The sequence below is a fragment of the Typopeltis vanoorti genome, chromosome 16 (assembly GCF_054136105.1).
Source record: "Typopeltis vanoorti isolate ZY-2024b chromosome 16, IOZ_Tvanoo_1.0, whole genome shotgun sequence".
Taxonomy (NCBI): Eukaryota; Metazoa; Arthropoda; class Arachnida; order Uropygi; family Thelyphonidae; genus Typopeltis; species Typopeltis vanoorti.
The window spans coordinates 64882840-64910256 of NC_143564.1; the positions used below are offsets into that span (position 1 = coordinate 64882840).

The 27417-nt window shown below is 32.5% G+C and overlaps 1 protein-coding gene across 1 annotated transcript in view; it reads left to right on the forward strand.

The window, feature by feature from the left end:
• The window catches only part of LOC150098082 (GTPase-activating Rap/Ran-GAP domain-like protein 3), a 183568-nt gene that overhangs the window by 119715 nt on the left and 36436 nt on the right, over positions 1-27417 (forward strand). Inside the window, exons 8-22 of the mRNA XM_090406580.1 lie at positions 704-730; positions 1755-1830; positions 3180-3278; positions 4906-5009; positions 9485-9596; positions 9891-9936; positions 15641-15747; positions 18550-18665; positions 20436-20540; positions 21500-21574; positions 22402-22465; positions 23129-23182; positions 23332-23430; positions 24007-24123; positions 25288-25451. Coding sequence (XP_090262706.1) covers positions 704-730; positions 1755-1830; positions 3180-3278; positions 4906-5009; positions 9485-9596; positions 9891-9936; positions 15641-15747; positions 18550-18665; positions 20436-20540; positions 21500-21574; positions 22402-22465; positions 23129-23182; positions 23332-23430; positions 24007-24123; positions 25288-25451 — 1365 coding nt within the window. The remainder of the gene's footprint in view (positions 1-703; positions 731-1754; positions 1831-3179; positions 3279-4905; positions 5010-9484; positions 9597-9890; positions 9937-15640; positions 15748-18549; positions 18666-20435; positions 20541-21499; positions 21575-22401; positions 22466-23128; positions 23183-23331; positions 23431-24006; positions 24124-25287; positions 25452-27417) is intronic.

Genomic DNA, 27417 nt, shown 5'->3' on the forward strand with positions numbered 1-27417 from the left:
CCTCACATTTGACATGGTACAACCTAAAACCTTCCTCAGAATGCTTGTCTACAGCCAGAAGAGAGCTGTCTATTTAACAGATGACTATTCTTTCGCTGACTCCTCTGGTATTTGAAATAGTTATCTACATACCTTTTTTTCTTCAAATGAATGCAACCCCTCAGGTCTTCAAGAAAGACTAATGTTTTTCTTTTAACAGAATTCTTTAGTCTCTTTAGCCACTTATTCACACACGGCGCTGCAGTTTTATTGGTATAAGAACTCTAGTGCGTAAGGTATCAAAAAAAAAAAAAAATGGGATTCTTAAAGTTCTATCTGGCTTTAGAAAACAAGAACTAGTTTATAAGATTACTGTCAGTTTAGTAGAATACTTAAAAATTAAAAAGACATCATGCGTCTCCAATTTCCAACCTGTAGTTTTCAAAATCGAACCCCACTGTGCAGCATGATTAGTTATAAGTGATTTAGGTGGTAGATTATTTTCATCGCCCGCTGAGATCACTACCCTGCTTATTGGAAGTATTGTCTCAAATGCAGTGTTTTATAAACAATGAAATACAATAATTAAAATATCAATGTCTCATCCACTGGTAGTTTTTTATTGTTGTAATGGATTTTATTGTTTTTATTTCATCATATTGTTTAATTTATTATTTTGATGTGCAATTTAATTTTTGTTAATTTTTTTAACCACGCCTACCAGGATCTACTCCTTCTGGAGGAACAAGAGGTGAGTACTAGTAAAGACTAATATACTTCTATAAGAGTTATTTTGTTTTAGAATCATTGATGTCAGTACTTTATTTCATTATTATTTTTATTACTTTGCAGTAGATAAAATAAAGGGGAATATATTAGTAAACTAATTAAAACAATAAACTAAGGAGTAAATGATTAACATAAATTATTTTATCGAAAAGTGATTAGCATATTTCTCATTAGTACTTAATGCACTGAAGCACAAAATGCAAAGAAAATCGAAGCATTATTCTAAATATATATTACCTTTAAGTTTTAAGTCTTACTTCTAGTTACATAAGATTTAGCGCGCGCACACACACACACACACACACAGAGGAGAGAGAGAGAGAGAGCGAGAGAGAGAGAGAGGGAGAGTGTGTTTATCCAGAGACGATGCATGTATTCATTCAGACAGACCATTTTATTCTCATCGCTAGTTCTGAATCCTCAGCCTTTACACTTAGAAGCTAAAATTACAAAGTAAAAAACAAAATATCGATCTAATTTATGATAAACTGAAGATTTTGATTGCAATAAACAGCCTATAAAGAACCATCGTGTCTTAGATAACTTCACGGAGTCCTCTTAGTCAAATGTACAAAACTGTTGAATTTTAAATACGAAATGCTACGCCAGGAAAAGATTGTCTAAAGAGTTAAATAGCATATCACTGACAGACTGCATCCCTTTAAATTCAAAGAAGACGTTTGGACAATCTAAAGTAAACAATTTATGCGCCTTCGACCAAAGAATTGCAAATAAGATGCACATTTAAAATATAGATTTTTTTAAAAAAAAATGAATATTATAATGTATTTTCGCTGCACATGAAACAAGGATTAAGTCACAGCTATGCCATTTGAAAAATAAATAATATTTCCATTAAAATCAATAAATATCTGAATAACTTTTTTAAAAATTATTTCTTGTTATTTCCATGCATTCTATTTACTTAAATGAGCAATCCACTGTACCTAATACTTTCTCTCTCTCTCTTTTTTTTTTTTATCTAGGGATCAGTTAATTTTAAGTTTGGAGTTCTCTATGCTAAAGCAGGCCAGACTACTGATGACGAAATGTTCAGCAATGGTGAGTAAGAAAATTTACACTTGAGTTGAGGTTGTAAACAAACTAGTTAAGTGGCGAGTGGCATCGCAAATGAATGCCTCTTTACAATTCCTCCGAGTCGTGATGGGCTTTCTTGAAATGAGGTAAAGCGTAATAAAAGCCAGCAACTTAGGCTAAAGTAACGATATTGCTGCCATCAATCACCACCACCATCACTACTACCGCCTTTCTCAAGTGTACCACTAAACCTAATGAGGCAAACTTCAGATGAATACCTTTTTAGCAAATACAAGATTGCTTTTAGATTCTTTTATTATTTTTTTTGTAACGCACTATTGTCTGAATGAGGCAATCCTTTCAGAAATTTACTGCTCATAGATGATACAGCAACTTGAGAAATAGTTGCCAGGATAGACATTTAAAATAATTTCTCTTTCAGTAGATAGATACTTCAGTGGTACGTTTCCTGTACATTATTCCGGCGATGTGCATGAAGAATCAATTCCTTGATGTATCCTTTTATTCAAATCCTCACTACAAAATGAGGTACCGTCTCACTAAATACAATGGATTGCTCGAATCAAAAACTGCCTTTTCTTTGGGCACCTGTAACCTTATCATCGAAATGGAAAAAAAGTTAATATTATTATTGTTTATTTTTTTTCTAATTTAGAAATAATTCGTTCAGATATTACATATGCATTTATAATTCTGTTAATTTATTTATTTTCTATGATGATTTTAGAAAAAAGTGGTATGATTATCCTCGAACCAACAAAGATGGCTAGATAATCTCGAAGCATGGAAATTTACAATGCTTTTCATACAAAAGTTGTTTTTAGCAATCAAACCAAAAGTAGCGGATGTAGAACATTTACTCGGAAGAAATAGAAAGAGAGAGAGAGAGAGAGAAATACTGACAGTTTCAAATAACATGAGATACTTTGAAGTATGCTCCCCACCGAATTTTTGCAGATTATTTCGCTTTGATGCGGAGTGAAGCAAGGCTGAAAATAAGCGCATTGCACGGAAAACTTCTAAGAGTAGAAAGGAACAACAAAATAAGGACTGCTATTCCCTCGAGAGAAATGACAGAGAGTAGCAGTTGGAGAGAAAAATATCAAACTGAAAGAGGACCTTAAAAAAAAAAAATCAAGATTTTTTTTATTTCATTCAAAAACGAAAACATCAAATTGCAAGCGATGGTTAGCTTTATATTATTGTAATTTGGTTGAAAACAAATACTTCACGAAAACCTTTTTTTTGATCGACATTATTTTTAATTATAATAAAAGCATTGAAATATTTGTATTTTAGCAGTTTGAATCTTTAGCTGTGTAACAAACCTCACCGTACATTTTTTATTTCAGAGCACGGAAGTCGGGAGTTCGACAGGTTCATTTCGCTGTTAGGAGAGAAAGTTCGACTCAAAGGATGGGACAAATTCCGAGGAGGACTCGACGTCAAAGGTACAAAATATTTGGTCCATGAGAACCTCTTCTAACCAAGCAATAATTAACTAATGCAGATTTCGTAAAGATATCGAAAGAAAAAATAAATAAAGCGAATAACCTGTTGTGTTCTTTAAATTATAAATTAAAATATTATTTAAATTAATTATTATTTAAAGTATTAAGGATAATTCTTTCAATTATTCCAATCGCTTACATCGAGAAATAGAGAAACAAATGTTTCTTTTCATTTTTTGAAATTTCTTTATTTTTTCTCCCGAAAGTTTTTTTTTTTTTTTTTTTTTTTTTTTTTTTTTTTTTTTTGCGAATGAGAAATCCTGCAAACTTTAAAAGAGCCGATTCACTCACTTATAAATGAAAAGAAAAGACATAAAAGTTTCCTCAGCATCCTAGACCGCATCGAACCCCGATTTTCCACCTACCCAAAGAGTAACATCGCTACTGAATGTACCAAGTTACTTACTTTAGAATCTAAATACAACAGATCCGTGATTTTAAATTCATTTGACATGCTTTACTTTTCGTATAATGTCACTGTATTTAAACGTACACAAGAAATTAATTTAAAATAAGGAACTGCCATGCATCCTAGATGAGAAAACCACTGAAATTTTAAAAACACGTGGGTAATTGATTAACATAAAATATTTTTAAAATACTCTAAAAATGAGATTTAATTAATAAACTATTTTCGAAGAAAGAGAGAGAGAGAGAGAGCGATAGAGAAACCTTATGGACTTGGCATTCATTCATTCAACTAATAAGCCTTTAGTTTTGGAAATCCATTTATTCAGTTAATCTAGAATTTGAAAAATCATCTTTTTTTTAATGGAACTGAATCTCATTCAGAACTGATGTAATTTGAATTACTCCACGAGATTTTCGTAACCCTATTGAGTTTAATAATCGAAAAAAATAAATAAATAAAAAAGAACGTTAATGTATTCTATAAAACCATGAAAGAGGTGCTAATTAAAGAAACGCACCACGATTACATTAGTTATTTAAATATAACCTAATTATCTCCAGTTTTAAAGCCGTATCAGAGAATAAAAGAGAAAAGACTTTTTTTTTCTTAGAGGAAATTAAGAAAATATTCGCAATTTTTCATTTAATCTTAGAATAAATATGTAAATATTTTAATTTCAGCACCTTCTAACTTAATTAGTGTTGATAAGTAATAATACCACTTCAATTTACAGATTTTTATTAACAGCATCGATAAAAAAAACGCATTTCATACGATGTATCTGCTGGAATAAAAATATTTCATAAAATGAGTTACATTGAATAGAATGAATTTTCTTTCCTGTGCGTGCGTGCGTGCGTGTGTGTGTGTGTGTGTGTGGAGAAAGGTTCCTAGATGACCCAGAAGAAAGTAAACATCGTGCATTCAGTTAATACATAATAAATCTTTATGTCATAGAGGAAACGGAATATCTTCCAATAATGTATGGGACTGATTCTTATTTTCACTAAAAAAAGAAATTAATATCGCACGCTCTACTTTTGTCTTTGCTGGAATATATTTGTGTGTTGTCTGTGGTAACACTCTAAACTGTGATTAAATTATAGAATCCTAATTTATACCAGTCTCTAACTGTTCTTTCTTTCATACTTGCAGGTGATATGACAGGCAAATATTCCGTGTACACAATATACGAAGGACATGAAATAATGTTTCACGTATCTACTCTTCTTCCTTATTCCAAAGACAACAGGCAGCAGGTAAAGACTTATTTCTTTAATGACTGACTTGCAAGCTTGTGCGTCAAGTATTCCTTACGACTAATCTACTTGTATAACAGGCTGCTGACTTGACATCAATTGCCTTAGTATCTCATAATGCAAGACGCATATTACTGTGTATTACACGAACAGCCATTACCCAGACCGCTTTCGAAGTTTATTGAGGACTTATCAGTGGGAGCTAGATCGAGGAAGTTACTAAAGTTCAATCAACGCTGAACACATACAGTATGTTTTCCGTATAAAGGAGTTAAATGGTGTATGAAGTCAATAGCCTCTATATACAAGTTGACTAGTAGTGAAAATACTTCCCTCGCAAACTTTGTTACTCTTCAGTAAAGTATTAAAACAAGAATATAATTTCTTGTCAAGTATTATTTACTTTGTAACCAAGCGAGAAAAAGAAAAAAAAAAACTTCTATAACTAAAGATTCTGGGATTCTGGAGATCAGGCAATTATTCCCAAGTAAACTATCACATAAAAGAAATGAAGAACTTCGTTAAATAAATGGAAAATACTATAAAATAATGCGAGTTCAGAATTTTAAGTGAAATTGTTTCGATGAGAAAAATCTTAAAATATAAGGGACTAATCATACATTTTCAGCATTATCAAAAATTAGCGCGAGCGCATACGTACACACACACGCTATTAAAAGGTGAGACACATTAATTAGTTAATATAATTTATATATAAAAGCCCTATTTGTTAGGCAAGATCCTATTTTAAAATCAAGATGCAACACTTGCTATTTTAAAGTAAAAATTATGTCGTCCAGCACCATCTCTCGGTAGAGAATTGAACTAAACAAAACCAATCAATGTAGGCTTAATTCTAGCCGATTTGGACATTCTGTATAAATTAAATTAACTTTAGGCGACAAGTAAGCAGATCATATTAAGAAAATAATTCCATTCAATAATAAATTTAATTTTACACATGACAGATATAAAACTAAGCTATAGTAATTGAATATTTATTCAATTATTAGTGAGTATTACAACGCTTTTGTTATGTATTTATCTTTCTTACTCTTTAATTACCTTCATAATAATATCGAGAAATATTTTGGAGAAGTGGATTGAAGGCTTGTTATAAACATCATTTTCCTAAAATAATGCTATAGTAATATTTAAATTAAAATGGTAGCAGCAGGTTAAGAACAAAATAATACTTAATATATTTAACTAAATATATTTTAATTCATTAATTAAATGTAAGCCTGTGACTTAGTGCCGATTTATTTCAATGTTTATTAAAATAAGATTTTATAAAGGGAGAAAGAAATGTTTCAAGAATGTTCCCTTTAAACGTCTTAGAATTCTTTTCTTTCTAACTTACAGACAAATTGGCCCTTCAGAACACATGCAATTTACAGACAAAAAATACTAGTTGTGGTGGTGGGCGGTAGATGGCGTTGATGGAGAAGATTGGTAGTAGAAGATCGGTGTAGTGGTGGAGACAGTTGTATATAGTAGGTGTCCTCCCGCGATGAGTCTTCAGACTCCTTGGAGGTGTCACGAATAATAATAATAATTATCATTATTATCTTTACAAAGCGAAAGATTACGTCAGCAATCTCTTCCACCCTCGAAAGTTCAGAGCACCTTTGTTCTATGAAAACAACTCAAATTATAGTCATTCTCACACATCTTCGTTTCGCGCAGCTAAGGCCACGTGAGTCACTGACTTTAATCATACAAAAGCCATGCCTTAATAAGAGAAATGTAAAAAAATAAAACTTTGGTATCCTGAAAACATTTCAATAAATTAATAAGTGATTATTTTTTAATGAGATGCAGTTTGAAGATTCTCCCCTTAAACTCAAGAAAGGGTACATTAAAAAATCAACCGAATTTGACATCGAAAACAAAACTTCGATTAGATGTCATTTTTTCTTTATACTGTATAAATTATTATGTTTACTTACGAAATATAAAAATGTGTTCTTAGCGAGTTGATCACAATGTGTGTGTGTGTGTGTGGATCCAATCTCGAGAAGTGTGCATATAGAAGCACGCATAAAAAGGGGTGAAAAATAAAAAACAGTATACGTGGATGGCATCTTGCTCTTCTGACTTTAAATATTAATATACTTCGTATGTGCCATGAAAACTTTGAACTTTCAAAATAAAACGTTGCAAATTACAAGAAACAAAATAAATGATTGGTATGGAGCGGTTGAAATCATTCGTGTCCTGTGGATTTTATTTAAATTTTATTTTAAAGCAGTCAATAGAGCACTTTAAAATGTGTCTCACTCTTAAGTTTTATTCACATTTTATGTAAGAAACAATAAATATATATATATTATGTCGATATTATTTTTCCAACCACTTAAGATGCTTAGGCACAATTTTTAATTTTTTTTTTTTTTTTTAGTAATCTTAATTATTGAATTCTGTTAGGATATCGGAATGGTTTGACTGTAAGTTTGACTGCTGTTCTAGCGTAGTACAAACGACTTTGATTTTGTGCCAGAACAACCATGGGTTATCAAGTGAAGAAACACAAATTATTCACGTTATTTTCCTCAAAGAATATAAACAGTATTAAAATGGAATTGCCTACGATGTGAAACTAGATCTTTTCATTCACGTTACAGTGAAATAGCAACTCGAAGAAATGACGTCACTAAAGTAGCACTGAAAAATTGCCAAGTAGGAAGTGATTTATTCAATAAAGACAAGGTTATCTTGGAAATAAAGTAACAGCTTTCTATCTGGTCAATTTATTTAAGTGAATGAAACAATAAAGTTAAGTGTTTCTTGAATATATACAGAGATAAAAGTCATATTGAATCATTACGGAAATGACATCAGAGTACTGAGTGCTTCAAAGAGAAGAAAATGAACGAAAATGAACAAGCTTGATAAAAATAGAAAAAAAAAATATTAATTGAAAATACCAACAATAATAATATAACTCTTTGAAACATTAGTACACCATCCACGCGCATATTATGCGAGTGCTTCACGTAATCTCGAAGTACCGATAGCATTACAAACGTTTGTTGAAGAATTTGCATGGAGAAGGGCGCGCATTTTATTTTTATTTTTAAGTAAAACGTGAATGTTTAAAATAAGTATGATAAGCAGTAAAAAAACGTTGAAATAATCTGTTAGCATAGAAATGAAAATGTAATGAAGAACATGTAGGTGGTTATAAATATCATCGAGATACATTTGGAGATAAGAGCGAAAGTTGGGAGTGGTATAATCAGAAAGTGGAACAAGAGTATCAGGAAATTATCTGAATATCTTAAGTATCTGAGAATCATCTCTCTTTTCATTCCTGTTCGTGCAGTTTTATGAGAGAAGGAAGCTTTTCCTTGCATGATTCAGAATACAAGGAAACAAAAATGGAAACATTGAAAATCGTAAATGCATTTGATTTCTTTTTTATTGAATTTCCTGGCTTACGTTGGAACAATGCAAGTAGCTTTATGTGGAAAACTTGTACGTGCCACGAATTTATTGGAAAATGTCCCACGAGGAAAGTGGATTTTATTAAAGGAATGTAGCAAATTGTCGCTAACTCGAAATAGTTTAAGGGAACTTGATTGAAATGCGATACGTTTCAAGTTATCTGCGCATAATGTTAAAGGAATGCCACCACTTAAACCATTCATAATTTAAATATCGATGAAATTATTTTTTTATTATGTACATTCTGTTATTTGTGGAATGAATTAAGTGCAGCAGTAATGTATGTTATACGCACAAAGATTCAAATAAAATTTATGGAAATTTATCAAAATTTTAAACCGAATTAAAATCGAAATTTATCAAAATTTTAAACAAAACACGACAAAATTTATCAAAATTTTAAACAGCATTTATCAAAATTTTAAACACTATTTATCAAAATTTTGCAAAATACATAAAAAGTTTTAAAAAAATACGACAAAATTAATCAAAAATTTAAGTCAAGTTTTGATGCTTGTCCAATGTGACTCAGTATCAAAATTATTTGAGCAATGAACATTAGACTTAGAAGACTTAATGCGAAGTTATTTAGTGTAAAATAAATTTTCTTACTAGAATATCGCATTTAATTATAACATAACTTATTTTATTTATTTAATTACTCATTTGAACAAAATTAATGAATTTTTAACATCTGCCATTCTCTTTTATAAACAACCATCACAAATATTTTCTGCGTCGTATAATGAAAACATTTAATATTGCACAAATAATTTTTGTGGATTGCGCACGAGACAAACGCACGCGAATGGACATCCAATCACGTTTAAGTCGTATTGCGCAGTAGTTTTTGGAATGTTCCATTAATTTATGCGAGGAAGACGAACAGGTAGGGAGATACAAAGGGAAACTGTTGATTTATGCAATTCAGCTTAGGAAGGGAAGTTCACGGCATTGCTAGTTAATAATTTATTCTTTAATTTGAGTAATCTATTATCTATAAAACGTCATATTTCTTGTTCCAGGTAGAAAGGAAGCGTCATATAGGCAATGACATTGTAAATATAATATTTCTGGATGGAGACCACGAAGACCACATCAATTTCAAACCTGCGATGATCAAATCCCAGTTTACTCGTATCCTTTTTATTTGCTCGTATATAAATATTAGTAAAGAGATCCTATTCTTGAATTACAAATTTCTCATCACTTTTAAAAATTATTCTGTTTTTCACATACAATAGAGTGAGGCATATGCTTTCGTGGTGATAATTTTAACCAAATTTGTTGATTCTGTGTATTTAAATACTAAAATTAAGGCTAATTTAAAGTCATTTAATTACAGTAACTGTGTAAATTGAACTCGCCATGTGGATACTATGAAGTAAATTTATTTTTGGCATTAGCTAAGAATTTCTTAACACATGATAGATGTCTTTGCAGTTGTAACATACGATAAACAGGACGATTCTTTCAGGTAAGTAAAAAAATGCCAATCAATAATTAGCTTGTTTAGTTCCTCTTCTGCTGGTAGATGGCAGCACCTTAAAGTATGCAACTTACGTACTGAATTTAAACGCAGTATTGTTTCATTTAATCCGTTTTTTTTTTTTTAAGATAAGTGAAAAGTTCTCTAATTCGTACATTGTTTTGATGTGTAATCAGAAAGCATATTTTGTTTATGATACTGAAGTACAGAAGTTTAAAAATAGAAAGTGTTATACTCTATTTTAAATTTAATCCTTGCGTACTACAGTGTTTCTTACTTTAAGAGCTCATTTCTTGAAAACACTATTGAAACCTGTTGTGATCTCACCAAGTCACATACGGAAAGATTTAGGTTTGAATGCGGTATAGAATGCGAAGAAACTTTATTATATTGTTTATTTTATTTTATCGGAAGACGAGTTAGTCTGTTTCATACAGAGGTGGTGGGGGCTTTTCTCGCTACATCTGTATAATAAATAAATATTAAATTTTCGGGTATCTTTCCCTCGCGGAAACTGGGAAAATAATGCAGCAAAAATAGATAAAGTGTGTTAAAAGAACACGCAATTTACAGTCATAATACGCTACCCTCGTAACCATAGCTACTTTGGCCGTATTTTCAAACAATCAATTATCCACTGTGACCCGCAAAGACCTATGTAAATAATAAAATAGCCGATCGCTTAACACGGTGAAGTCTAAAATAGCTGAATACGATACTGTTAAGTACAGACGAGCAACTAATATTAGGAGCTATGCAAGAGCGAATAATTCGGCAAATCTTAAATACCCCTGAATAAAGCAAGGAAGAATCGTGAAGATGCCCTGAAAATTTTCAGAGTTTTTGGCAGCATTTAACAAGTTTTCTATAACATCTTAATTTAGTGGAGTTTCAGTCAATATAGTACAGTAGATATATTATTATACATGTCACTATTTCTGGAATGATTGGTGTCTTTGGGCCAGTTAATGATTAGTTATATAAACAACAGCATTGGTCTCAGGGATGGTTTCAGCGACCAACGTTCAAGAAGTCACATCAGGATCAAAACCATCATCGCAATATTTGCAGGCATTTAATCTTAACCATAAATCAAGGTTTAAAAAATCATAATCTCTATCATCTATACTCGGGCTGAGATTCTAACCGACGGCGAGTTCGATGGTTGAAAGCGGGTTCGCCAAACAGATCGGGTTATATTAAGATGAAACTTGTTAATTGTTCAGAAATTATTTTTAAAGCAATGATTTCGTTTTATCGAAGCGATAATCATGTGTGAACAAAGGGAATCCTCTTGCGAATAATGGGAAACAGATATTAACGCAATCATTTTATCTCCACGAGGTCTTGTGTGGAGATATCGCATAATGTTAAATTAGACTGATTGAAAAATTACGAGGCAGTCATAGAAAGGGTAACATAATATTACCCTTAGTATTATGTTATAATATCCTTTGTAATGTTATATTGCATTACTCTTTGTTGCATTAAATCGATGAATAGTATTTCTACAATTTTAGGCAACAAAGGATATTACACATAAAAACGCGAGCATTTCTTATAAAATTGTACAATATTATTAATTACGCTGTTATTGTTTATGTGATGAGCGATTTTTGTCTTTTTTTTCTTGACAGAATGACAAAAACAACAATCACAATTTTTTTTGTCTATTTATCCTGAAATTTAACGACATTTTGTGTCCAAGTAAGGAACACTAATGGATTTGTAACTCGTGCTAGAAATCACTTCCCATTTACAGGATTTCAAGCGTAACCTTAGAGAAGCTCAGTACTCTATGCCAGCTCAGGTTCCATCTGCTGAAATGTTATGTTACTAAAGTGAAACCATAGATCGTAATTTTCGAGACAAACATGTTGACATTTCCGGTTTTCATCTGTGACGAGGAAATAGTTTTCGATTCGTAGAAAAGACAATGGAACATAATAACAGAGTGGGTTTAATGTTACGTTTCCATGTGGACGAGTTTTTTTTTTTTTTTTTTTTTCAGAGACTCGTAGATGAGAGGAGGAGGAGGGAATATGATTGAGACCGTGACATATAAGTTGCTAAGGGGTTAATACCAAATTAATGTGGAAGAGGTTTTAGATAGAATAAGGGAAGACAGGGGAGAACAAGGTTTTTTGCATGGAGGGTAAGGATGATTGAAATGCATTGCCCGAGAGGTGTGGTGACTACAGAGACGCTGAATGTATTTAAGGCACGTGGGACAGACTATGTGTTTGTGATGGTGAGGCCTCCTGCGATGAGTATTTTTGATGGAACTCTAGTAATAATCATAATAATAACAATAATTCAAATAAAATTGTGATGATTCATGACTTCATAAATTTTAAATATCCCAAATTTCATTAAAATCTGTCAAGTCAGCGTGAGTTGTTACATGTTAATATTCACAGACGAAAAAAGAAAATGGCCAAAATGCACTCATGTGTTTTGCAATATGAACTTAAAACCGAGGAACCCTAACAAGAAATGCTAGTAAACAAACCCTTGGGCGTGTATTACGTGTGTGCTCAGTTTAATGTGAAATTTATTTCTTTTGATTTAATTATTACTTTTATCATCAATATTTGAAAGAACAATAAAAAAATTATTATTATTATAAAAAATAAAATAAAAAAATGAAGTGATATCGAATTTCATGAAAATAGTGACTGTACCTAAAAATAGAAAAACGGAATGTTTATATAGAAATCCAAGGACAAAATGTCCAAGAAAAATCTTAATTTCCAAATGAGCAAACATTTATGGGGGAAAAAAATTATCTAGACAAGTCACTGTACTACATCAATATATATGAAACTATTGCATAATATGAATTACAGAAGAAACAATGTTATTATTCCACTGGATATTTTCTTAAATCCAACTTCTAAAAGGAATTTTTGATGTTTTAAATTTGTTTATTTTTTGGAATCACGACGCTCCCCGATGAAAAGCAAATCGTGAATTTTGTTGCTTCTATTCTATAATCAATCCCCTCCCCTACAGAACCTGTAGGGGAGGGGATTGATTATAGAATAGAAGTAACAAAATAGAGGGGATTGATTATTTCCACTTCCTAGCCTAAAATGATTTCATATATTCTAACTAAATACTAATTAATTAACTCCCTCCCTAACTTCCTACAACATTTTTTTCTTTGTGCCTGTTTCATTGCTTCTTCCACGTGCACTGGTCATCTTAATTCGCATCTTTAATTTTGTCAGTGTTGAAAAGCAGCACGCAATCAACCACAATTTTCATTTAAATTTCACACTTACCCAAATTAAGTACTCGTTTCATCCTTCAAAAACGTCTATTCTTGAAATAGCTTCTTTAAGTGTCGCTTGGATTATTGAAGCGACGAAGACTATGAGGCCGGTGTATGATGTCTATGAATTTTGCGTGCGTGTTCTCTAGTGAATTTGTGCGTGTTGATTAACGAAAAATCTAATATTCTGGGAGGAATACGCCTTCCTCCTACGTATGAGACAGGCTTACTCGTCTTTAGCTGAAAAATTACATAAAAGCTATACAGCTCCTCTTTCACTATGAGGGGAATTGAACCCATATCATTGCAACCAAAGGCACTTTTCGCTTTATGAAAGGCGCCCTTTTGTCTACCCTATATATATATATATATATATATATATATATATGTTCGAGTCATCAGAATTCAAGAAGAGCCAGCCTACCAGTCCGGAACTCGTAGGGTTGGGCGCCGCGGTGGGGCGGAGTCCCCCTTTTGAAGACCCGACACCAGGTGCTACCCTAGGCGCCAGGCGGGCGGAATCCACCCTTTCGAGTCTTCAGAATTCAAGAACTGGCTTACCAGTCCGAAACACGGGGGGGGTTTGGGCGCCAGGGGCGTATCCCCCCCTAGTATAAATATAAAATGGCCGATGCTCCTGTAAAGTATTCATTAAATCACACTTAAAGTTATTCACACGTTTCCTGCTGTCTTTGTCTTAATTTTTCATAAGTGATCTTTCATATATGATTCAAAGAGGTGTTTTATATTCGCTCGACATCTGAAACGAGTCAGATCCTGAGTGTAGGAAAAGATTTTCTTCACGGGATCGTAATGAAATATCGTTAATGACAAGGCAAACAGTAATGATTGAAAGCCTGCGAATGTTTCATGTTTGCTTCACAGCTTAAATCTTAGGCAATGTGAATGATGTTGTGTTGCCTTACATAATTATTTAATCGTTAACAGCATGCAACACAATATTTGTGCGTGCGTGCGGTTATTAAATAATAGTAATTGAGATAATAATTAAGTGAAATGAGGGGGCACACTTAATATGGTAATTTATGGAAAATATTTTGTTTGTGAACGTCGCTTTTGTTGATAATGACTGATGCTCTAAGTGCATAACTATCACTTGCACTAAGTGGTGAATGCTCAAGCTTAAAAGGATGGGGAGAAAGGATATAACGAACAGAGGCTTGTGAATTTTCCCTAATATGAGAGAAGCGCGAGCGTGTGTTGCTTGTTAGACCGATATCGATGTGCTTTTATCTATAATGACAAAAGGAAACAAATGACCTGGCACATCAGATTTACGTGATGACTTTTCAGATTTTTTTAACAAGGTTAAATGGCAAACGTAGCCTTTTATTGCATTTGTGTTAGCCCTAAATCAAAGCTCAAATAAAACGAAAATACAAACTAATTGGAGGTCAAACAATGTCAAGTTCAACTCGCGATGTAGTTTATGTCTGTATTAACGACTACTTTTCGAATCTTACATCGAAGTCTCCTTAGCACAATCATTGCTTTGTGACCGTTTTACCTACAAAATACGAATAATATTACTCTTTCTGTTCTTCTGCTTAATTCCGATTTTGTAGAACCTTTTAAGCTTTTAGGAGTCACTTCAGAAAATTCTTTGGTAGCATCTCAGCTACCACGGCTGCCTTGTGGATGAAACAGAAGTTTCAAGTCGGAGTCCATTATGGAACGTGTTTTCGACAGATAATTATCAGTTTCTGATATGACACAAGCCTACTGATGGCACGAAATTATATGAAATAAAATAAATAAATTAAAAAATAATAATCTATAAAGCAGATTTCGTAGATTATCTAAACGCTTTTCCTCTCCGACACCATTTGGTCCTCTAATTTTAGGAAGTGCATCTCTCTCAATAATACTTTTTTATTTCTGACTAGGATATGACAGATCATTTTCAGGTTGCCATGGTAACAGTAAGTTCTGTTTGCGTTTACCAATATTAGCAACGCAAGTTATGCGTTCGAAAAACGAAATGATGCGTGCTGCGCTCAGCTCAGTCGTGAGACGTTCAACCACACGTTCTGCGTTTGCATCTAACTTATGCCGGTTTGACGTGTAGTCTCCGATGGAAACGGTTTTAAGCGTGCTTAAATATTGAGAAAATTTTTGAACGACAATTTGCAGTATCCCTGTGACATTCTAGTTCCGGCGAATTAAAAAAATGGGAAGGAACCAAATAGACGCTGTTACCACTCTACGCTCGCCATAGACCTCTACGACTGTGTCTAGTCAACATTAAAGTTAACTTTATTTTTAAACATTTTTGAATCCAGATTCTCTTGAGAACATTATCTCAATTCGACGAGTTTTTGTTATAAAATATTATGAAATGCAGTACTTAATGCATACTATTTTGCATATTCTGAGCGCGTTGATTTATTGCAGGATATCCGTTTATTCCGAAGAATCTGTCCCTCTATTTGGCCCTACTTTACCATGTCCTCCCGTAATTGCCAACCATGAAGAGTTCCGAGAATTTCTATTAGTAAAATGTAAGTATATCTAAAGTCTCCTGAATTTTATTTCTTGTGCAATTTTTACTACAGTAAACTGAACAGCGAACAATTGAGCAATTCAAATACAGCTAGTGAAATATATCAGATTAGGGCCATCGCGTAGAAATTTAACTTAACTCAACAATAGTGATAGCAATATTCATACTTCACTTTAAATATAACTGTTTAAATACGAAGAGCGATATGAAGATGTCCTTCGGCTGTAAAGAATAACTGAACCAACCTTAGAAAGGTTATTTCATTTATTCATCGATATTACTCACATGTTCGTTTGTTTTATGATCTTCGAGATTTCAGGCTTACAATTGTTATAGAAATATTACGAACATCTTAAAATGTGTTCCGTGCTTTTCTTAGTATCATTTCCTACATTTCACTTCCTGTATGAATATTCTTACGTAATATATACCGTGACACTTAGACCACCTGTGGTGAAGTATTGTGACATTACTCCCCACCTAATCCTAGTAACACATTTTTCTCTCGAGTATATTTAAGGAGACATAGCAATGTGCCATTTATCTTCTTGGTGATGCAACGGATGATATATTTCCTCCTTGCAGATGCAATACTAAAGAAGGGAAAGTGCATCTTACATATGTTGTGTGTGGCGTGTTCGTCAAACGTGAGAGGTTTGGCTTGTACTTGGAATCAATACATACAAGGAACATCATTAATCACGCTGACATGCGCACACAGTTAACGACATGCTGTCATCAATGTGTTGCTCTTGATATATTGCACGTTATTCAACAATTGGCTACTTTGGGATTTTTCTGTCATATTCGCTCTTTGTATTTGCATTTTACTGCATTTCACTACGCACTCGAAAAAGAATCATCTTTAATCCGGTCTGCAAAAAGACTTGCGTGCAACTGTAATGTTTTGATAAAGTCTGAAAAATGAGTTTCATATTGGGGAATATGAAAAGTAGCAAAAAAATAAACAAGCCTCCAATATTTCTTACATTTCTCCATCTCTTTAGCCATAAATCAAAAGATTCATTTATATTAGTCTTAGTGAGTTCCCTGTAATTCACGGAGATATTAATATTCATAAAGCTTTCTTAGACATTACATTAACTGCGTCATAAAAATACTTCCAGCCGAATAACATGCATGGATTTAACTGAAATTTCTTCTAGGATGAATATTGTCTTTTATTGCATTATTTGTTTTTTTAAATTCTGCTAGTTATAGTACGTTTCTGTAGTTTCGTAAATGTTTGCATTTTTGTTTTACAAAGTTTTATGAAAATTTCATTAACAGTCTTAATTATATTAATCTCAAAGAGAAGAGTGAAATATAGTTGAACGGTGTCTTAGAAGTTAAAAATTAATTACGTGCATTATGTTTTATTAAAAGATGAATATGATAATTTAAAATATTCTCAAATTAGATTATTCCAGCTGCTAATTCTACTGATAAGCCCTTTTATTATTTTGTTTTATGAAGAGAGAACATATGCAAATTCAAATAATTAAATTCTGAATAAAAGACAGAATTCAACCCCAAGTAAGAATCGCTTTTACTTAGCATTACCTTTATAATGGGAAGTTGATTATTATTGATTTCCATGCAACATAAAGTAATTCATTATAGATTTCTTGAAGAAGAAGGTGAAGAAATCTTTCCGGTTGGTTTATTTATTAATCATTTTTCACTGTAGCATCCGTATTTTTCTGTTGTCTTCAATTATATATTCCAAGCTTCGAAGTTTAGCTTTGGAGTGTGTGTAGGTATTTCATCCGTATTTTTCTGTTGTCTTCAATTATATATTCCAAGCTTCGAAGTTTAGCTTTGGAGTGTGTGTAGGTATTTCATCCGTAAAGGTTTAAAGCGAGGCGAATATGTAAACGTGATGCATGAGACACCATATACTGTATATGCATTCGCAAGTTGATCCCTTTCAAATGTATAGGACTATAACGTACAACAAGGTTCGACATATTCAATAACAGCAAGAATTAGGAGCGAGGGCTGCGTATTGTATGAAAAATTACACAGAGCGGATGAAACGGTAATATATATCCGATATAATACAAATAAGAATAAGAAAAATTGCTAAAAGGAAACCGAGTAAGTTACGAGAATAACCCCCCAAAAATCATAGTTTTATATGCTTATACCACCCGATACACCACCACAATACGAAGTACAATGAAAAATAAATAAACGAAATAAATACTAACCAAATATCATTTAACTTTCAGAAAAACTAAATAAAATAAAGATTAACAAATGGCACATCCATTTCTCTTAAAAGATGAATAAAATAAATTTCCCCTTTGCAGATACACGATTGGATTTACATACACCTTCTGTTGTCCAAAAAGAAACCGAATTTTTCGAAAAACAGAAGAAACTAGTGGCGTCTCCTGTTGTAGTTTTTTGTTGTCTAAAGCGGCAACTTTCATTACTGTTGTGTCAACACTAATGAAGGTTGCCGCTTTAATTTTAACTTAAATTTAATTTCCTTCTATAAGAAACAAATACCGCTACCAGAGCCTTAAAAACAATCATTAGTTTACCTGGAACCTCCGTAGCTCAGGGTCATATTATTTAAATTAATAATTATAGGTAATCTGTTGAAATGTTTTTAATTCTACCAGTTTTAAATAAGGGAATAAGAATTAGCGATATTATAATTTGTTTCTCTTTTATGTACGCGATTTCATTTGAAAAATAGCAAAATGTTTGAAATAATATTTCGTTATAAATGTTTCTTTTTAACAATATCCAACGTTTAATTATTAATTTTATTCTTTTTTTTTTTTAGTAATCAACGGAGAGAAGGCTGCTTTCAATACTCCAACGTTCGCCCAAAAGCGAGAAAGGACATTGGACATGTTAATTAAAGATCTTTATGCTGAACATACGGCAGAGAGCAGAGGGGTGAGCGATGTTTGCGTTGTCTTATATGAATTTTAAGATGCTTCATGATTTTATCAATAGATGGGAAACATAAATATTACTGAACAATATTAAATCGACTACTGACATCATATTAAAATTTTTCCAACGCATTTTATTGTAAGAGGAAAAATAAATCTTTTTTAAATAAGTCATGCTATCAATAACGCATTTTGAAATCTAGAAAGAGATTTGTTTTGAAACTGGCCACAAAATGATGCAAGATCATGTGATATCATATGCGAATTATTAGCTTCGTGCTTCAATTCCATATCACTGCTTGTATACTTGATAAAAAATGCAAACTCAAGGCATAGTTCATCAACCGTATGTATTTATTTCGTGAAGAAAATTGAAGAATAATGTAATTCAAGTAAGCAATCATCACCAGACATCGTTTAGCCACATGGTTTGATTGAAACAATGAAAAGAATTATCCATTGAAAGAATTACCCTTTCACATCCATTGATCCGTTTATTTAAAAAAAAAAAAAAAAGACTGAATCCTTTTGAAAGCGCTACTTTTCCGGCCCGCCAAATAATTTAAAGGAATTAACCAAATTTAAAAACAAGTCCATAAAGGAATATTTTTCTCTTTCTTTTACTTCAATCTTAAGTTACTTCAGTAACGGTTTATGATTCATGACAACAGCATTCATTAAATTTGAATGTTGAAATTTTAAAACTATTACGAAATGAAATTATTCGCTTGACATCGAAAGTCGTTTCATGAAGAATAAAATTATTCATAAGTTGCGGTAGAATCGACCAAACTAATAGGAATGCTATGAATTTTCAAAAGAAGTCCCAAAAATTAATTGGAAATGTACAGAATACGCATTACTTTGGTATTTAAGTAATTATATCGCTGTGATTGGTTGTTGTGTGGACATTTCCACTCGTAACATCTAGCAATCCAGTACCACGTTCATTATTCGGGCATCGCCAATTTCAGGTTCCTTACAATCAATAATTTTTAAGTGGGTGCTTGTGAAATTAACGAAATAACAAATTTTTTCTGATATTCGTTGAGCGATGCACGAAAGATTTCTTGCATGAAATAGCCATTTATCAAGCTGGTCGTCTTTACTCGATACGAGGTGTTTGTTAAAAGTAACATTATTTATCCCAGAAGTCTTAGCGAAGTCGTGCATTAACACGGAAAACGCACAGTTTGTTAAATGGACCTGTGTGTGATCATCAATCATAAAGATGCCATCGTTTCTCCGCATTACAAACCTGAACCCACGATATTCCTCTAGAGCCATATAGACTGATGTACGTTGCTTACCTACCTATCCAGCATGGTCTGCTCAGTAATGCACACCCAGCCAGTATTGACATGAAAAATTTGGATACGATTGAGCTATGATAGAAATAAATTATATAGTGAAATAATGAACAATAGAAACTAATGGGGGGGTCGATAAACGTATGTTTATTAAAATTAAAATCTCAGTGAATATGAATGACGTCATTACTTTTTCAAAATTGACGTGTCTTATCACGCAATACGCATGATAAGACACGTCAATTTTGAAAGTCATATGATTTTTCTGAATAGTGGAGTTCAGAACTTTTTTTAAAAAAAGTTCTGAACTCCAGAAAAAAAAAAAAAAAAAAAAAAAGAATCGGGTTAGTCGATTTCTTTATAACATTTATTTTCTGTTTTCAGTCTACTTTTCCTCATCCACGCAGTATTTTATGTGCAAATTCTCAGCTTAACGGTTTCTAATGTTTGTTTGTTTGTAGACCATGCTGAATAGGAGAGCATTTAGCGATGTTCTTCCAGAAGCTCCAAAAGGATCGAGGAGAAAAGAAGAAGCTCGTCAAGTCGAATTTGTGAGGATAGGACAGGTAAGAATTTTTGCAACATTTTTTCGCAATTTTGTTTTTGAAAAAATTTCATTTTTCCAAAAATGAAAGCCTAATATAAAATGAAGAGGTGAAATAAGTATTTATGCAAAAGTAAATTGAACTATGAATCATTTTGGACTAAATGATTTTGTCATTCTAATTGTACGATATGCTTACGTGTATAGCAGATGATTTTTTATTTTTTTAATGTATTTGAATAGTTTCAATGCGAATGCATTCAGTTTATGGTTTACGCACTTTTTTGGTAGGTCGTAATTATAGAATTACAAGATTACTTCGAATACTTTAATATTAGATTTATTACATTGAAGTACTTCGTTAGGAAAACGACATTTTCTTTATACACTTTGTAATCCTGAAAAATGAACTCATTTAAAAAATTACATAAAAGATGATAAATTTAATGCATCTCAGTTTTCATCACATATAAGCCAGTTACTGCGACCAAGTAATTTACTTTTCTCTAAACCTAATTTTCATTAAGTTTATAGTCTAGTATGCTAACTGCTAGTTATTGTGTGTGCTTACTCTGACAGGGTTCCTGTCCTGTTGGAAGAAAAATGCGATTTTTCGAAATGATAAACTCTGCCATCTCCTTGTTAGCTCCCTAACTTAATTTCATTTGAAAAGTTTTGATAAATTATATTCGTCTTATACCGGATTCGAACTCGTATCTTTACAGTTTAATGTCTATTTCCATTAAATATATTTTTATCTGCAAAAATAGTTTTAATAATATTAAGCACGCACCATAGCACCATACTAAATTATAAATAAGCTATAAATAACATGGTCCGCGTGAGTGTGTTAAAACTGTATTGTATGTTTGTTGTGCTTGTTATTATCTAATTGATTTTAATTTTATTCTCTAATAAAATACTAATTAATACTTAATACAGTATTAATGTTCATTGTTTTCCTTTGTCATTTGTGTACAGGCTTTGAAGTTGGATACAATTGTTAAAGGAGACGCACCAACTAGTTTAGCAACAACTGGTCTCTTCAAAAAAGAGGTAAGAACTACTTCTTACCTCGTTTTAATAATTCAATTTTCTTATCCTCATCAGTTACGTCAATGATAATACTACAGATGGATCTCTGCTATTGGACATTGTAGTCAAACTCAATTTACACAATCATTATCTCAGAATGAAGTTCGCCACATGTACATTTTAAAGTTTCCCTATTTTTTTTTTTTTTCATATTGCACAGTTATCATTCTTCAGTAATTAAGCACGGCATGTTTAAAAATGAACACGCACGAATGAATATCACAATAAAAGTAAGAATTGTTACAAAGTTATTATGAAACCTATGCGTGCAATTATACGGTTATTCAACTGCAAATCTCTTTGCATGGATTCCTTCTGACAAACACACTGGTTCATGCAATAAAATACATTCATTGGCAGACAAAGAATTCTACAATTTTCTTCAAACCATTGTTATCGTACCTTGGTGCATAGTTCAGTAACCATGGTCAGTAAGCTTTTTTTTTCTTTTTTATTCCATCAGAACATTTCCAATATTCCATTTGATTGATCATGAAAGACTCTCATTTTTAGTCGAGCGTGCTACCTTTATTATGCTGCGTCTGCATGTCTATTATAATTGGCAACAGTATCGCCATCTGTGAGCATTGAAAACAACAATAACCATCACAGAGAAATATCCAAAAATTTTTTTTTCTAAGCACTGTTTCAAATCATAATTCTCTATACAATATAGAATTACAACACTTAAAACAGGATTAATAACTATTTATTTGGGAGATTTTGTGATGTTTACATATAAATCGTTATGTTATTGATGCATTGTTATCTTTCTTTACATTTTACAGCCATGGGAACCACAGTGCTTTTATCCAGATTTTCCTTACGACATTGTCTGTGGAGATTCCTGGGGTGAGTTGAAATTTTCGTTTCTACTTCGTTATTTTTTTAATCACTTAGTTATTGCTGACGTGTGACTCCATTGAAAATACTTTGAATGCCCCTCCCCCATACATCGAACTCTGTTTAATCCTGACCATTCTGTTCCTTCACAAAAGATGCATGCAGTTGATAAAATACCGAACAGATGTTACTATTACATAGATTTTCTTTTTAACATCGGATTTATCGAGAAAAATAACGTACATACTCGCACATTTGATGGATTTATGAATTTTGTTTTTATCTTCACATAGTTTAGATTTTAATTTTTTTTAAATAATAAAATATTCGCAAATGTTTATTTAGAAACGTTTTTAAAAAATTAGATACGAGGTGTTTGTTTATTAATTTTTTTAAAACTATTTTAAAATTTAAAACTTCCATGCAATTGAGTTTTTAAATTTAAAATATTTGTTTGTAGATGTGCGAGCAGCTCGCATTTTGGAAATCATCAATTTAAATATTGTTTAAAAAAAACTAAAAAAATTATAAAAACAAAACCAAACAAATAAAAAAGTTCTAGAATAAATGAACAACCTTCAACTACTGAGATCTAAAATAAATATAAAATAAACCATGTAGAATGATTTAAGTTATTATCACGCAATTTGAAATATTGTTACGTACTTTCAGATAGCAACAAGCTCGTAGTCTCAACCCCAGATGCAGGTGTGTTCGTGGTAGAAGGTAAATATGCCATTGAAAGGTTTTGGAATTGTAGTTCTTTGTACGCAATATCTTTTCATGCATACATATGAATCAGAATTTTTTGTGTTATTCCTTAACCTATTTTTTTCATGATTTGTTGACGTACTGATACTATTTTATTTATTTAGAAGGCCTAAGTCACAGACTTATTGTGGATAAAGCAATTCAAGTTAAACAGCTCAATGTAGTAGAGGCTCATGGGATACTTTTATTTCGGGGTGACAGAGGTGAGGATCTTGAAAAAAGTAACGTCTTTTTATGTTGTTTATAAAGAACACGTATAAAGTGAAATATGATTATGTTTATAGTTATAATATTTGTATTCATTGGAATAAAACCTGGCTCCAGATGGGATGTTTTATACAGTGATATGCAAAAATAATATAATAAATAAAATGCAAGCTAACGTGATTAATGTGCTTCGCGGATGTAGATGGAGTTAGCTGTAAAACTTGCTCCATATATATCCGCGGTGCATTAATTCCCGCTTTAAGAATAAAAATAGAATTTAAAATTATAATATATATGTATATATATATATAATTAAGAAATTGAATGCTTAACAGTTTAAAAACAAATGGGAAAAATAATTAATAAAACAATTCTAATGTTTATGTTTGTATATTCGCAATCTCATATTGGAAGTTTTTTTTCCACTTGGTTAGACTATAAATTACATATTTCGTTTAATCTTTTATCCAAGTGTAAGCAAACAAACAACTTCAGGCGCAAACTTTGCTTTCCCTTGGATAAAGGATTAAATTGAATATGTAATTCACAATCTCCTATTCCGTTTATTATAGCTGGACGGGACAGCAAAGTGCACGTTTTTCGCCTGTCTGATTTCGAGGGTGAACAAAATGAAAATTCAGTGAAAGGAAAAATCGATTTGAAAGACCACAAAATGGAAAGAACGAAAGGTTAGTCTCTTCGTTATCGTCTTTAAACAGTCAGATAATAAATATGATTTTATGATTCAATAAAGCGGCCCTTATTTTTCAAAGTATTCTTCTCTCTCCATAAAAAATAGGGAATGCCTTTTAAAACACTCTCACACTACCCAAAGTGTGAAATGCTTCAGGGAAGTGTGGGATCTCTCTCTCTCTCTCTCTCTCTCTCTCTCTCTCTCTCTCTCTCTCTCTCTCTCTCTCTCTCTAAAAGCAGAAAGACTTGTGACTCACCTGAATGCTGCTAAGCGCGTATTACTTTTATTCATGGCCATCATTCGCAACAAAGTTGAACGATTAACTAATAACTTCAGTGTCACAAATAACATTTTTTTGTTTCATTTATTAGTAACACGCTGAGGAAAAATCTATGATACGAGAGCACAAATGGATTTAACGTATAAAACTTCCCATTTCTGTCGTCATAAAATATCTAACATATAATTTCTGCCCAGTTTATTACCAAGACCGTAACAAAAACAAATTTATTTGCTAAAGCATCTCCCAACTTATGTTTAATTGTCAAACTTGAATTATTTCGCATTTTAAAAGTTGTTTCATATTCTACCTACAAGTTACTATGACACGTGTGTGTGTATGTGGGTGCGTGCGTGCGTAAAGAACCTCCTTTGCTCACGAGGTTTCGACAATGCCCTTTAGTTGAAAAGAGCTGGGTTCAAATCCCGTCTAGGACGCAAAGAATCCCTTTATCTGATTTTCAAGTGATGGTGGAAAGTCTATACTACAGAGGCTCAGTCAGTATAGATGAAGCCCTTTGGTAGGAAAGACCTGGGTTCGATTCCCATCCGAAAAGCCCACTGCCTCCGTATGAGAAGGGCTAACTACTAACTCACCTTTCGTCGAAAGAGACCAGAGGGCTTTTCACCCGAAAACTCAGGTTTTTCGCCTCCAGCAGAACAAGCGAACGGCCTGATTTAATTATATTTTCTATAAAAGTCATTCTGTTGTGGCCGTCACTCTTTTCATTATCGAAACAATGCACGTGCTGTGAACGCATTAAACACGGTTCAGTAACTCTCGTTTCCTTCATTTTCTTTTAAGCGAAAAATCATTTTTTCCACTTCCTTCCTAATTTATTATTGATTTTTTTTTCTTTTACCTATATCTACGATATAGGCTGCCACCTGTACGCGATAAGTCGACCAGGAGGAAGTCATCTTAGGATGGTTGTAGCTGTCGGTCGAAAATTGATTGTAATGCAGTGGCGCCACTCAGCGGCATGGACGGCTTGGTGTGCATCTTCGGACACAGATACTGTGGATGGATTTCAATACATTCGAGTGAGTAAATACATATAATCACGTGTTTGGCGTTGTTTTTGATCAATTCATTAGAAAATTAGATTCTCAGAAAGTTTGTTAAATGAAAATATCGTAGGTTTTAAACGTTGCAAATACGTATTTACAAATACGTAGAGTTCAGTCTCACATTTGGTTAGCAAAAGAGTGCTAAGCTAAATGTTTCCTTTTAGATTATTAGCTCAAAGAAATGACCAAAAGTTCAGTATTTAGTACATGTTTATACTTAGCTAGTTAGTGATATTATATGAAGGTAACTTGAAAATTAGGGGATGTGAAAGAAGACAAAGAAATTTGCGAAATGTTTCACTAATTTAGTATACAACTCACATTCTACTGATGGACATCGCGATATCATTAAATCACTGTTGGAAAGAAGTCATGGCTCCATCTATTGATGTTCTTCGAAGTAATTATGTTTATTACACGTCATCTATTTTTGTTACCGTCCTTTGTCTCCTTAAATTTGTTCTACGAAGATTGCAAAGGTCATAACTGAAATCATTGATTTGTTTATGCACGGAATCCATGTGCTATACGTTTACAACCTTCCATCAGTGGAATTCATATAAAATTGTAATGTAATTGAAGAAATGTCGTCGTATTGTATTCATAAAAACTGAAACTATACCTTTAAAATAAGATTCATAGTTTATAGACAGGAAATCGCGCCGAAGACGACTAGTAGAATATCAACAAACAACCTTGCGGAGTGTTGGCTCGTAGATCACACTCGGGTTTTTCTTACGTTGATGAGTGTCTCGACAAGTACAACCATCTCCTCAAAGAGACAGCAGCCGGCTTCCTGACGTTCAGTTTAGGCTCACTTTTGATACACAGTGGACTTAATATAACTAAATCAAATCACGTGGACAAAAGTGTCTGTGCTTATACAGTAATTTAAAATATTATGAACGACGAACTCTCTTTTGAAAGCAAGAAAATTATGCTTAGTGGAGACTTCGGAAGTACAGTGCCAGTGACAATGAACACGATAAAGTTCAGCTTCCCGATAATCAGTTATCGGATGGTGAACTTTGAGCTACAGCTGATTATATAAGACAAGTAATTCAGTGATATTACATCGCTAAACTTCGTCAGCAATGCTAGAACAAAAGTAAATAGTAATAAAGTAATGGCTATTTTGGCTGGAGTCGTGCACACATTTAAGTTCTTAACACAATAATGGTTTACGCAAGCCAAGAATATTAAACTCTCCCATAGGCTGATCTTAAAAGCAGATGCTACTGTCAGTAAATACAGCTTCGCAACTAGAATGTTGAAATCGTTTTAATGATTGTTACCAGTGTGAAAAAGTATATTTATTTATTTATTTATCACTGTAACAAATGTTTACTTTAAAAACATCTTTTTGGCTTTCTCTTTCGATGTTCAGTGATATTACATTAGTGATATTATATAATTCATTCATATTTTTACGGTCATCGAAAACTTATCATAAGTTCACAATTTATAGAACTCTAAGATTTTTACATTGGCTTTATCATTCAGTTTGGCGATTATAATGCAGAGCTATTCTTGACTCAAAGAAGAAATACACGAAAAATGTATCACTCGCACCTCGTGGGGCTGCTGTTGCTTTTCTGTCCATGGGTTCTCTTACACTGTTGGTGCCAACTTCTATCAGTAATCCACTCAATTGTTGACTTTACTCCGGAAAAACTTTTATCTATAATGTCTTGCAGAAAATTTTACAAAGAAAGGAGTAAACAGAATTCTGATGCTAGCCAGTCACATTCAATTTTCTCTATTATGAAGAATGTATGAGTGAAGTTCCCAAGAAATCAGTACATCATTTTTCGTAGAGTTTTGCTGTCCATTAACACGTAGTGTGTGTGTGTGTGTGTGTGTGTGTAGCGCTCTATCATAGTTATGTTCTCTATGCTAGAGCGTTTAGATATTTTACCAATTCTGATTTCTGCATTTA